Genomic DNA, 14,381 nt, shown 5'->3' on the forward strand with positions numbered 1-14,381 from the left:
GTGTGTGTGTGTGTGTGTGTGTGTGTGTGTGTGTGTGTGTGTGTGTGTGTGTGTGTGTGTGTGTGTGTGTAATTAGGAACAGGGCAATGCAAGGGCTCTGGTATGCACATATGTGTGCCAGCTTCAATGTCTGACATGCTGTGGGGTCCTGACTTTTTAGAAAGGTCTGCTCAGTCCTACACACACACACACACACACACACACACACACAGACACACACACACACACAGCCTGATGTCAGCGCGCACAGAGGCTGTGGCTAAGGCATGGAGACAGCGAGACTGTGGCTAGCTCCTAATAGTTCTGCAAAGCATCATGGGATACCGCTTTGACCAGTAAGTCCAGGAACAAAGCATGTCAGGGAGAATCATATCAGTGTGCAGAAGATAACACTGACCAGCAGTCATAGCTGCAGTGGAATGAATGTTGGACCAGGTCACAGAGAATAAACACTCGGATCCCAGGAAAATTGTGTCGGGTTGTGCGGTAAAGATGCAGAAAAACCGCCAGAGTAAAATGTAATTTCATAGTGTCATACAGTAGGAATCGGATCACAAGACTACATGCTTTATAATCAAATTATACTGTGAAGAAATGTCAATTTTGTCAAGTTTTGTTTTTCCCAAACAAGCTTTTTCCTAATTATATGAAACCACCAAACTCCAAAGTCCTGTCAAACTGAAGTACACCAAAAAACGGAGCGGCTGACTAGTCTGACGTTTACTAAACACAGAAAAATCTCTGTCAGCACATAAGTTGGAACACAAGAATCAAAAGACTGTTGATCTGTGGTCATTTGCACTGCACGGACATTATATTGTTTATCCATCAGGGGGCACTATCCAGTTTATTTTTCAACTCGTTAAATGACCCATTTTAAGTCCTTTTCTGGGTTTTTTATTTATATATTATGGTCAACACACACAAAAGCAAAAAACAACATGTCTCAGATCATCATCATAAGATTTTCAAATATTGATCTGAGCCTTCAAAACTGAGTTTCAGTCGGGTTTAACTTTGAATCAATTATCCTGCAAAGAACCCTTTGTTTCCCTTTCAAAACAAAACTCTGTTTCTATGCAGTAACAAGTACTTGTAGTGCAGTGTTGCATACTTTTATGAATCTCTTGCGCTGCATTTTTCTTTGCAAAACACTACAAAGCAGTTGGCTGATGCTTCGGGCAGATGATTCAGTCATCAGGTCTGCAGCTCAGACCGCAAACAGAACTCTAAACCAAGACTTTGAGTGTGCAGATACTGAAACATGCAAACACACACAAACACCCTGACCGTGTGACTCCGTGTGCACGAGTGACTTTACGTGAACTCTGTCTCACCTCATCATCCTTGTACCAGGACAGACTCTCGGCGGTGAGTACAAACCAGTACTCCTTGGCGCCTCCCTTCATGATGCCGATGTTATTAATGGTCAGCCAGCCCTTCCTGATCACCTGAGAAACAGACAGATATAGCAGACACACAGAAAGGAAATCAGCTGAAACTCAACCAGCATTTGCACATTTCACAAAGTTAACATTAACATCCATCAACCTTTACATTTACAGACATTTACCACACACATATGTAGGCCTACCTACACAGCAGAAGTGAATGAGCTAACAAAAACGCTCAGCTAACCACCAACACACTCCTCGCACTCGCTCTCTTTTTTCTCCTCAGCTCTCTTGTATTTCATTCCCTCCACTTTACAGTCACACATACAGTACGATGGTGTGCAGGTTATTTACCTTGAACCGATCGTTAACTCCTCTCTCCGGCTGAATGAGAATGTGGAGAGAATATTACAAAGCTATGCCAGCATAGGGCATTTAGTAAAAGGCCAAATACACACGACTGATCAACTGCCAGCACATTACAGCCGGCTGCTGGGATGGCAGCAAGGGGACAGCAAGCAGGATGAGGGACGAGGCAGATAAGGAGGCTGCAGTGGCCCGTGTCACCTTTTGAAGATCATGCAGTGAAAAGCATGCGATCCTGTTTTATGCTACACTGTAGGTATGAGCTTTGCAAATGGAAGCAGCCGATTAATTATCTGAGCAAGAGCATTGAAATAACATACATTCAATTCAGCTGTTTCCCTTTAAAGTAGTTTAAAGCAGAATAAAATAATTTAAAGCCTGGCAATTACCTACCGACAATGTAAACCCTTAAAAAAAGTCTGGATGGATTTATGAAGTCCATTCATTTGTGTCTTTTGGATCACTATTGAACAATTCAACTCACTTATGTTCTTCTGATGGTTTCTGGACAACAATAAGGGTCCACAGCACACACTTAAAGACATAATTCTTTGCCCTCATAAATAAAAAGTAGTAATTTGGAGTTAAATGCAGCTCAAAAATATATCATATATATAATAAACAAAGGAAAACATGCTTGGTGTAAACTGAATGTCCGCCAATCACATAAAATGAATTTGTCCAGAGTCAATTAAATGTAACAGTTTACACTGTACTTATGTAACAAGATTACATTGGAAAATTTACAAGTAATCAGATTACTTAGAGTCAGTATTTTGGGATTTTTTTTTTTTTAGAAAAGACAAATAATCTATAATCTGACTATCAGCCTGTTCTTATAGAGTCAACGCCTTTAGGTCTTGTCACTGTTTTGCCTTATAAAAGGAGGTCTAATGAGACGTGTTTTAAGTTTTACATGAGGGACTTGCTCTACATTTAAATAATTAATAATTAATCTCTATAAAAAGTTTAGAATTCTTGAACATTTAGATTAGGATCTATCATAAGGTGTGGTTAGCTTTAAGCATAACTTGGTGGCCTGTAAAGGATTTGTAATATTTGAAAGATTATCTAAGACACAGAGGTGTTTTCAGAAACATTTTTAATGTTGAGTTTCTACTTTCATGTTCTCCTAAATTTCCCTGCATGGAGGTCAGACCAGCAGTGAATGAGAAGAGCAGAAGCTTCAGGGTCTTTAAGGGCCAATGATATCCATCTATAAACAGGATGTTAAGTTCACCACTTTGCTTACAATGTGCCCCTAACCTTTGACCCTTCTCTGGGTGGTTGCAGTGACAACTACAGGGATGCCATATGTCTGCAGGTATTCATGTCCTCTGGCCTTCTGTGTTACTTTGAATTTAGAAGAGGCAGGGGAACGCTAAGACCCCTTTGATCAATATTTCAAGGGAAAATATTTATCAGAATTTTTTCAGACTCTCTTCTTTTCTGTCTTTTGTCTTTATTGCTTCTTTAGACGTGTGACTCCCTCTTCATGTAGTTCAAGCTACTGCTGGGGGGCATCTATTTACTGCCAAAGCAAATCAACTGCAGAGCCAAAGCCACACTGAACATCTCCAAACTGGGCCTTTCTGAAAGATGCATGTGGGGTTCACGCACACACACACACACAAAATAACATTATACAACAGAGAATCACACTTCTTTTTATGTGCACAAAAGCTTTTTATGGCATATTTACAACCCTGAAATGTAATTGTGTTTCTGTGGGGATGACATAGCTGAAAAAAAAGGAGAACAAGGAAACAGCCAAGCATCTCTAACTACAGCCAGCTGCCAATCTACTAGCACTTACTCTGAATGTTATTTCATACACACACACACACACACACACTCATGTATCCACTATTAATTACAGCCTAAAATACATAAAAGACATACAAGTTTAAACATTTATAAACACATAAATCCTGATATATGTAACGTGTATGGATATGAGCTCATACATACAAATGCTCACCTGCAGATATGCACAGAATCACAGCCCCACACTACTCACCATGATTTCATCCTGAAGTGCAAAAGCCACAGAGAGAAGGAGGAAGGGACGAAAGAGAGCAAAGAAGAAAACACTCAGAGGAAACTCAAGGCAACAAAATGACAGATACTAAAACATATAGAGCTGATAAGAAGAAGAAGAAGAAAAAGAGAGTAAAATAAAAATATGCTAAAAGTAGAAGAAGAATGCACAGGAAGCGCTTCAAAACACTTTAAAAAAGCAACGTCATCCAAAAGCTGTTACCGAACCATAAATATGTAGCCATTACACTTAAATATTCAGTTACTGTACTGTGTTGTTTTTTTTAATTAGAAGGCTTTCTATTGGGTGGAAAGGTAATAACTGTTGTTGTCTTTAAAGCTTTAAACCACAGGAGCTATCATGGTTTTTCACCAAAAGGACAAGCTGTTTCATGACCACACAAGTGTTGTCCATTATTGTGTAACGTGTACAAGAGCAGCACGGGGTTGTGGCATTGTATAACTAATGGGCTGTTGCCCACTGTAACCATAGACCGTATAGCTGTGCAACATTTACCATGAGCGAAAACACAAGAGCTGAGTGCTAACAGAGCTAAGCCTTAGGGTAAAACCTCATAAAGTTCAGCTGGCACGTCGCTTGCCAACAGACAAAACATATTTGGAGGAGTGGAATCATCGTGTTACAGCAGCTGAAAGAGGCCTGGAGTGAACAGCACAGCTCTGCAAGAGTACAGACAGCGTGTCTGCCTGTTAGTGATCGGAGTACCTGATTGCCGGCTGCTTTCTTCTTGCTCATCTGGTTGATCCTCTGCTGGGCACTGCACAACAAAACATGCGATACTGTACTTTGACCTTAAGTAGTAAAGACTTTCCACTGTAGCGGCAGCAGATTTCTAAACTTACTTGGCAAATCCGATGAAGTCCTCATGGTTAGTGTTCATATAGGACAGCTCAATGTCTATCAACAGCAACACCTGAACAGAGAGAGTAAAACAGTCAGTTTTATACTTATATATCATATTTTGGAGCCCTGGTCCCCAGCTTTCATTTTGTAATTCAGCCGCACTCAATGAATTAAATCTGAGGTACTTTCTATGTATCATTGAATCTGAATAATCTTTATTATCACTATACACACAGAGCAATGCAACATCACAAAACTGGTTTCTTGTAGTTTGTCTTTTTTAACTTCTTAAACTTCTTTCTCGTAACAGTGTGTGTGTGTGTGTGTGTGTGTGTGTGTGTGTGTGTGTGTGTGTGTGTGTGTGTGTGTGTGTGTGTGCATTTACACGGAAATGTTTGGAAAGGTCATAGTGTTCAGTGAAAATTATAGGGGAACGAGGCAGCACAGAGGTTACACTGTCACCTCACAGCATGAAGTTCCTGATTCAAAACCCAGATGGGAAGTTTCCATGTTCTTCCTGTTCCTACATGGGCTTCATTAGAGTGCTCTGGCTAGGTCAACTCACTCAAAAGCCACTGCATTAGGTACACCCTTTCATTTAATTCAGTCATGGTCAAGACCTATTCACGTTCAAAATGAGCATCAGAATAAGAAAGAAAGGTGATTGAAGTTATTCTGAATCTGGCATGGTTGTTGCCAGATGGGCCGGTCTGAGTATTTCAAAAACTGCTGATCTGCTGGGATTTTCCCACACAACCATCTCTAGGGTTTTATGGAGAATGGTTCAAAAAAGAGAAAATGAGCAGCAGTTCTCTGGCTAAAAATGCCTTGCTGGTTCTCGAGGTCAGAGGATAATGGTCAAACTGCTTCAAGCTGATAGGAAAGCAACCGAGGTATGCAGAAGAGCATCTCTTCATGCACAACATATCAAACCTTGAAGCAGATGGGCTTCAGCAGTAGACCACATCGGCTGCCACTGATCATTATATATACATCATAGAAACTATGAGCACTGTTGGTGACTATGTCGATCCCTTTATGACCACAGAGCACGGAGCAGGGATTATGGATATGCAGCTGACAAACCTGCAGCATCTGTGTAATACTATCATATCAAAATGGACCAAAATCTCAGAAGAGTGTTTCCAGCATGTTAGTAAATCTCTGCTACACACAATAAAGGCAGTTCTGATGGAAAACTGGGTCTAGAACAGTACGAGCAAGGTGCAACTAATAAAGTGGCTGGTGGGTGTATATTGGGCGTATGTGACTTAGGTAAAGTGTTTAGATTAAAGCGCTGTATGAATTCATGGTTAAATGTGACTTGTAGTCTTAAGCACTGTGATTGGTCAATAAGTAAAATTAAACTGATATACTTTAAGAAAAACTATTTCAGCAGGAAGTGAGTAAGAACAAACTGTTAAAAGCCCCTGCTTCTTTGCAGAAATACTTTCTACATTACAAATTATTATATTCTCCATAAAAAATGAATATGAAATAAAATTAAAGCGCTAAATAGGAGCAGCTTGTAACTGAAAATGGTTTGCAGACATGGAAATTTTGAGATGATGGACCACTAGTTGGAAACAGACCAGTAAAAAGATCTCACAGCTGCCTTCATGAAAGCAAAATATCACAACTTTAAGAGACAACAAAGCACTTTCCTTCCTAAGACATCATGATGCGGTTATTATATAGAACAATGACAAATTCCAGCACACACCAGGATGCACACTGATTTAAACCAGGACAAAACAATTCATCCATATCATTGTTTTACACAAACGTACCACACCATCACAACCCCCCCACACACTTTACACCGTACACACTGTTTGTCTGCTTTACCTGTCCTTTAGTGCGGCTTTCTCTGTCTCTGATGTGCTGAGTGACAATTCTCTCCATCTCCTCCCTCAGCATGGGGTACTGAGCCAGCTGTGAGCACAGAAAACGGTAGGTAAGTAGCCCAAAAAACAAACACAGATCCCAACACATGCACACACTGTCACACGTCAATGTACAAGATTCAGTAAACAAATAAAAAAAAAAAAAGATCTCACAGAACCACAGCACACAGTTCCACAACACAACAAAATACAGAAACACAATTAAACACGGTATGTTTGAGGGGGTCTGGGTTTATCGCAGACTCAGCTCTAGTCACTGCTCACCCTGAGTGGGTGTTGACTTGTGTTAGATTAAATAATACGTGCCAAATGTGTATTCGTTCCCACCGTGTAACAAATGCAAGAGAATAGAGCAAAGTCTGTGATTTTTCTTCTTTTTCACCACAAACACAGAATAAACAATGTTCCTGGCAGAAAAAGCTTTCTTTTTCCCAGCACACTGTGGGTCTTTTTCCATGAGCTCATTGCAAAACCCACGAACGCAGACGCTGGTGGGTCTCCAAAGTGACACAAACACATTTGGAGAAGTGTGAGGAAAGAGAGAAAAGCAAAGAAAATCAAATAATCGCAGCACGAGAAAGAAAGGCTTTCGTGCAAGTTACAGTGCATCTTTGGAGGGTTAGTGAGTAGGTACCGATCGGCCTCTTTCGTTGTTTGGGAGCTTATTTAGCGCCTTCCAGGTCTGATCCACTGACAGAGCAGATGACACCGATAAAGAAGAAACACTTTAAATAATTTTTGCCAGTATTTGAATTAAATAAGTGACTTTTTCAGGTCCTACTGCCAATAATAATGAGGCTTTTCAACATCACACAGCATACACTGCATATTTAAAGTTTTAGAGGACCGAGGGTGCATATCTGAAGCATATCTCCCAATCAGAATGTTGATTTTATTTAGAAGGCACACACAACTAACAACGGCATCACTGTGCCGTTACGAATGGAGACTGTTTCATGTTCTTGTACCAAATAGCGAAAAGTTACGTGCGCCATATGGAAGCAGATAATTTATGCAGGTAGAAAGATGCAACGCAACTTGACGACAGACACGATCTGTCAAAATCTGCTGCTGCAGTCAGTGACTTCAGAACTGACACTGGAAAAAGAACAGTGGAGGGAAGAGATTCAGGCTGGCATGCAATGCAAAGAAGCAGGGAAAGGGTGGAGGGTGGGGGACGGGGAGGTGTGGGAAGACTTCAAACTGACCCCCTTTGTGGATTTTCCCAAACACTGGGTATTATGTTACAGTATCTTTTTGATACAGTGAAATAACTGCAAAAGCGTGACAGTGAAGAGAAATCCAAAGGAGGCGGCACTGCTACTCTGTGCTGGTCAGTCGCTTAGCGAGGAAGCAGCCATTCAAAGGTTTGTGCAGGACGACGGGACGGAGAGGACGAAAGAGAAATGAAAGAAGAAATAAAGAGACGCTCGAATCACGTCAGTTAGTCAATGAGTGGAAGTACACAACCAGTCACTCCGGTATACTGAACCACACTGACAGAGACAGAAAAGGTGTGATTTTAATCCGGTTAAATCAAACGGTTTTTAGACATCATGAAATATACTGAGGAAAAAAACCAAAAAGTTGTCTAACATGCGGTGTGCTTGGTTGTCAATATAAGGCCGGTTATAACCGACCAAAAAACCAAATGATAACCATAGTTTAGTTACAATAAAGGTTACGTGGTTACATAAGGAGCAAGGATAGACTGATAAGTGCTGATTAAAGTTTAGTGTGTTTCAAAACTTACATTCATTCATTCATTCTTTATTTATTGTGGGTCGGTTTACAAATACTGCTCAACATTTTATGTCACTTAAAAATGTCCTAATTTGGGGGGTTTTGTGTCTTTTTTTAATTAAAAAATGCTTTTTTAAATCAAAGACGTTGTAATTGTTGATTATGTTTATCACAGCTGATTACGGTGTAGTCAGTGGAGTCTCTGGAGCATCAGACTTGTGCACTACTCCCTTTACAGAGCAGCACAATGTGGCTCATGTGGTACCATTTAATTATGCAGCCTTTTGACGTCATTAGTATCGTACGAGCTCTGCATTGCCACATATGTTTGTACATGTTTCAATAAATCGCTGCACCTTTTTCCTATATAAAGATATAAGACTTTAGCACAGCAACGTAGCTTTTTATGCATAGTCTTCATATAACATTATTTAACATGTATAAAATATAGCATTGGTGCTATTTTTGAAATATTAGCCAGTCATTGCATTAAAAAAATGATTTTCTTCCTTATAACCAATAAATATAATATACAAGGTGTTTTTGGGATACAAATACTGTTTGTCTCTCATATATCTCTTTATATAAAGTATGGGTAAAAAAAACCCTCCAGCTATCAGTCTACCCTTACCTGTAAGATTAACAGAGATAGCGAAAGTGGCTTTGTTCTCTTTAACATTTTACCTTTTGGCTACACTTCTGTATGGTGAAGGTGAGTTCACTCACTACCATATCTATACACTTCAGTGTGGGCTCCTTCAGCTTTTGGATCTGCTTTTTCACTATGGCTTCAAAAGCCAGGTCGGGGGTGAATAGCCCCGTCCTGTAGAGATAGGTAGGCAGTACGAGAGAGAGAAAGGAGCAGGAAAGAAATAAAAACGAAAGAAATAGGTGGGAAAGAGGAAAATTAAAAGCATCGAATGAAGAGTTGTAAGTGGAGGTAGAAAGGAAATACAGTAAAAAGATGAGACCAATTTAAAAGAAAGCCGTGAGAACAGATGGTGAGGGAGAGGGGCAGTAAACAGATGAGGCAGGTGAAAATTGGAGATGAAGCAGGAGAACAGATTGAAGATGACAAAGACAAGAGGGGGGTGGGCGGGGGGGGATAAACAGCACAGAAGGAAGAAAGTGCAAGTGAGACATTTGGTTTCCCCCTAAAGCCATCCTAAAACAGGACAGTGCTGGAGCCTCTCTCTATGAACAAAGAAGACGAGGAGGAGACTGAAAGAAATAGAAAGAGCTCCCAGCCTGCGTGACTCTGCCAGCCAAAAACTCCAAGCAACACACCAAGAGACCGCAGCTGTGCACCCCAACCTCCAGCCAAAACAGCCTGATCTCCCCTGGTGTTGAACCCCTCTCCACCCAGCTCTCCTCTGACTTCCAGAGGGAGTCCGATCATGATATTTATCATCCCAGCGTTGTCGCGCTCTTGAACTTGCTTGGTTACAGCCGATCCGCGTGGATAAAGATTGCTGCTCTTTTCTTTGGCCCTGCTTTCTCTCATCTTTCGCTCAGAGTGCAGCCCCTGAGGCGTGAAGTTAAGCAGTAATTGTCATGGCTCCCGTCAGCTGCAGGTGCACGGCTGCAATCTCACACACGAGAAAGTTCGGATACTGAGGTCATCCAATACGCCTGCCAGGTATTCGAAATGAAAGACAGGATTTTATGTGTATGTGTTTGTCTAGCTTGCACTAGAAACGGTGGAAAGGGTGTTGCCCTCGTGATGTTACCCATCAGTTTACTCCGAGCATCACTGAATGCTCTGATAGCTTTCTAAGGCAGACGTATTCTGATGATCGCTCAGCGTCCCCACTCTGTTTCTTCAGCACAACCATCTACCACAGCCAGCCTGTCCAGCCAAACCCTCCACGGTACTACAGTAAGGTAGGGCAGGCAGGCGTACAGCAGCCCACCCTGCCGCTCCAGGCGTCCCCTCGCTGTCCAACAGCAGCGAGGGCTGGAGGGAGTCAGGTGGTTAGAGTGAAAGGGAGCGAACAGCAGAGGGACTGAAGAGGTGGAAAGCAAGGAAAAAAGTGCTAGCTTTTATTTTTTTTACCTTCTTGGTACACTGCCTAACTGTATTGACTAGCTCAGAAATGACCATGTCCACACATTTGGTGCAAGGCTCTTTAATCTTCCCAATCTGCCTTTTCACAATGGTCTCAAAGGCCATGTCCGGGGTGAAGAGGCCAGTTCTGCCCGACACAGAGAGAAGCAGCCACAGGGCCGAAAGACGAGAGGAGGAGGAGGAGTTGGTGGAAAGAAAGAAAAGAGAAGGAATAAAGAGGGTTGGGTAGAGAGGAGAGTGTTAATTATAAAGATTTACCCTCCACTTCTGGCAAAAATTCAGCAAAAGACAAGAAAAGGCAAGGAACCGGGATGTGATCCTACACAGCAAATATTCAGTTATTGTTTTATTGTTTTAGACCAAAGAGGCCGTCGTGTTACTCACATTAGTCATATACCTTTTATAATCAAGCATCACAGCAAGTATTTTACATACAGGGCTTAACAAATGTAATAAAGCACCTGTCATAAAAGCAAAGACTTTTTAAAAAATAGTTTCAAACTAAAAACAATTTAACTAAAAGAACTGTAACTTATTGTCATCTTGATAAAAATAATAATTTTCTCTACTATTTTTTAGCTTTTTATAATAAAACAATCAATTTGAAAATTCAAGGATAACAACAATAATTTTACTATATAATTTCAATTAAAGAGCTTGTTTATATTGGTGGATTATACAGTAACCAGTACTGTTATTTAGGGCTGCTGTGGAATTAACCTTAAAGTTAGTGGTGGTTTAATAAAACTGTTAAGCAGTGTATGTGCAGTAATCCACATTTAAACAAATTGATTTTTTGTATTATCCTGTTTAGTCTACATGTTATCTTACTCTTTTTTTTATAAGTCTGTTTGTTGCACATAATTGTTGCGTTTTGCTCAGCTCTTGTTATTTTAAAACATACTCAAACCAGAAGCATGATTTTCTTACACCAAAATGTGAAGAGCAACTCTTTTTTATCTTGCTTTTACATCCTGGTAAACATCTATCTGGTATTTTAAAGACACATACATGAACGAAGTAGAAACCAGAAGGGATAGAAATCCGAAATATTTTGGCACTAATGGAAATATATTAAATATGATTTCTTTGCACAGCTCATTTATGTTTTATAAATATAAATATATATATATAAACCCACAAGTTTTGCCATATACCGTAGTTTGATTTTGACAAACAAAACTCCAAATCAAAGCTTAGCCGAATTTTTGGGGTGAAATAAAATAGACAGTAAACATGCACATCATCAGGAAGAGGGAACAAGAACATCCCAGAAATAAGGTACAGAGATGAAAAGCCCTTTTATCAGCATGAATGTGCAACCACATAAAAAACGAGGGTACCCAGCAGTCAGCAGCTGCGTCTGTTCCCAAACGACCCTGTGCTGAAGTATATTGTATAACCTTAGTGTGCAGCAGAGCCCTCAATTTGTGTTACTGCTGTCTTGGATTAGCAAGGAGGGTAGTTGCAGGTTAGATGTGACTGAGACAAAGAGATGGGAGGTGAAGCAGAGAAAGAAGAGAGGGAAGGGTGGAGGGTGAGCTGGAAGGCGGACGTGCCTGATGCCATGAATGTTCTTGATAGCGTAGCTGATTTCCTTGCGGAGTTCTTTCTCGTCAAACTCCATCTGAAAGGCAGACAGAGAAAGGAAGATGTTGTCAAACATGCACATGCAGACTTTGTATTCTCCCTAACTCAGCGCTCGCTTTCATGTCACTTTGTTGACTATTCCTGCAACATCTGTTTTTAATATATTTGTCCAAATATCTCCATGATATTTACTGCGATGCCACATTCTCCCCTGCTTTTACTCAAAATTTAATATTTTCTCTGAAGCGTGCACCATAAGCAAATAAAACATAATGATGAATTGACTTCTAGCTACTCGCTGCGGCTTCTAATGCATCTGGCAGGCTTTGAGGGTTTTCTGTGTTTTGAGTAAGTTTTCTGGTTAGGAAGCAACCTGCTCTTTTTTTTTTTTTACCTCAGGGGAAACCAACACTGCATTTTTATTATTTTTTTGCAACTTGGTCACAGACAGTAAGTTTTATATCCTCAAAGGGAGGGCAAAAGAGGACAGGGAAGAAAAGCGGGGAAGAGAAAGGACGGGCATATTGTGAGAGAAAATGAACCAGACCAGAGGGAGCAAGCAAAGACCTCGAGGATTAATACAAGGTGGAAGGCGGACAGAGAAGGCAAGGGGAGGCTTTAAACGTGGATGGAAATGGTGATGGGGTGAGAGAAACAGTGTGAGAGGTAAGGTGGGAGACGTCCGGGCGAAGAAGCTCAGGCACTTCCTTTTGGCGAGGAAAGCAGGACAATGAAGGGGAGAAATGTCATGATTTAAAGAGACTGAGAGAAACTTGACTTTAGGACCTTTTTTCTGTCGACAGTGTCTAAAATACAGACACAGAGTTATTACAAAGACTGTTCATCCAAAAACGAACTAGACTGTTTTGGAGTGAGCTGTCCATGTTTGGAGATCCAACTAAGAGCCACTTGCTTTTTGTTACATAGAGGGATTTTTTTTTTTAGCAATGCATCTTTTGATAAATCATGACCCAGTGAGGAGACCTACTTTTCTTTCCCCCTAACAAACTTAATTTGCCAAACAAATGAAATATGCAGCTGACTAACATTACTGCTAATCCAAAGTTATTTATTTGATTTACAGACTTGAGCCACTCTTCATTTGTTTAGATTTAGCTTACAAGGAGATAGACTTTCTTGTATTTTTTTAAAGTAGTCTTGAGTTTTCCAGGCTTTCTGAAGGTTTTCCACAGTTTTTCTTTGGCTGCTTTTTCAGTCCAGTCCTGACCCAGTCCCAGGGCCATTTTCAGAAGAATGTTTTTTGTTTGTGGAGCTGCTTAACACTGACCTATGAATCATTCAAGCACACATAATTAGTTCCCATGTCTAAAAACTTGTCATATCTCAGCATTGTGTGCAGTGTGGCTTAAAAAAATTTGAGGGAACTGGACAAGTGGAGTCTATCAGCTGATGAACAGAATCTAAAAGTCACATCCTTAAGAAATAGGGGGGGAAAAAATCAAGTGAAGACATGACACAGGATGGCGAGGACCTACAGCCATCTCTAAAACACAGAAGAGACTCTGAACCTGCTGTAGTTGCATTTAAGCCATCAATTTGATTCTGGTCAAAACTGATCGAATTATAAATGCAGGAAAGTAAAGTCAGATTTTGATTGAGTGGCTAATTTTTCAGCACGACAATGATCCAAAACACACTGCCAATACAGTAAAAGCATACCTGGATAGAAAAACACACAATGAAACACTGTCAGCCATGGATTGGGCTCCCAGAGCCTGGACCATAACATTATTGAAGCAGTGTAGGATCAACATCCACAGAGCTTTTAATGTCCTTCAAGAAGCCTGAGTATGAATCCTGAATACTATAAGAAATTATAAGAACTCTTACCTTCATTTCCGATTGTTTTTAGATCATAAAGGTGATCATACCAAATATTGAATTTCTAATATGATCATTAGAATTGGAGAAATTCCCTTGTTTTGCCTTATATACTGTATTTCTATGTATGTTTGCCCATGTTTTAAAACAAAGCCCTGAACCTATTTCCCATTTTCCTAGCATCACACACACACAAAAAGAGGTGCGGCTCAAGACTTTTGAACAGCACTGGATTTACACTGTACAATAACAAGTACAATATACTCGAAAGGTTTCTAAGACACCAAACTGCCATATAAACCCTTCGCATAACTTCCTGACATCTCAAAACCGACACACACCTTGACAAGTTCAAAGGGGAAGCGTTCATGGAAGATGCGATTGATCCTGGCACCACCCGACAGCTCGGCCGTGTCGATCTGGTCCCCAGAGCCCTCTATGCATTTTTCAAAATCCACCGAGAACTGCTGCACCATCCTACAGGAAAAGGTGCAGATATTAACATTTCTGTGTGTGTGTGTGTGTGTGTGTGTGTGTGTGTGTGTGTGTGTGTGTGTGTGTGTGTG

General features: G+C 40.6%; 1 protein-coding gene across 12 annotated transcripts in view; it reads right to left on the reverse strand.

Moving 5' to 3' along the window:
* dnm1a (dynamin 1a) overlaps positions 1-14,381 on the reverse strand; it is a 50,307-nt gene that overhangs the window by 20,569 nt on the left and 15,357 nt on the right. For 8 of the 12 annotated variants that reach the window (XM_013909832.1, XM_005720468.1, XM_013909819.1 and 5 more), the window contains exons 8-16: positions 14,157-14,292; positions 11,943-12,010; positions 10,372-10,510; positions 6,514-6,600; positions 4,665-4,735; positions 4,528-4,579; positions 3,781-3,792; positions 1,749-1,778; positions 1,338-1,451 (exon numbers count right to left, since the gene is read on the reverse strand). In XM_013909832.1, the coding sequence (XP_013765286.1) occupies positions 1,338-1,451; positions 1,749-1,778; positions 3,781-3,792; positions 4,528-4,579; positions 4,665-4,735; positions 6,514-6,600; positions 10,372-10,510; positions 11,943-12,010; positions 14,157-14,292 (709 nt within the window). The remainder of the gene's footprint in view (positions 1-1,337; positions 1,452-1,748; positions 1,779-3,780; positions 3,793-4,527; positions 4,580-4,664; positions 4,736-6,513; positions 6,601-10,371; positions 10,511-11,942; positions 12,011-14,156; positions 14,293-14,381) is intronic. The other 4 variants (XM_005720469.2, XM_013909834.1, XM_005720472.2 and 1 more) reach the window with 1 other exon arrangement.

The sequence above is a fragment of the Pundamilia nyererei genome, unplaced genomic scaffold (genome assembly GCF_000239375.1).
Source record: "Pundamilia nyererei isolate P.nyererei 1_Seehausen unplaced genomic scaffold, PunNye1.0 scaffold00002, whole genome shotgun sequence".
Lineage (NCBI taxonomy): Eukaryota > Metazoa > Chordata > Actinopteri > Cichliformes > Cichlidae > Pundamilia > Pundamilia nyererei.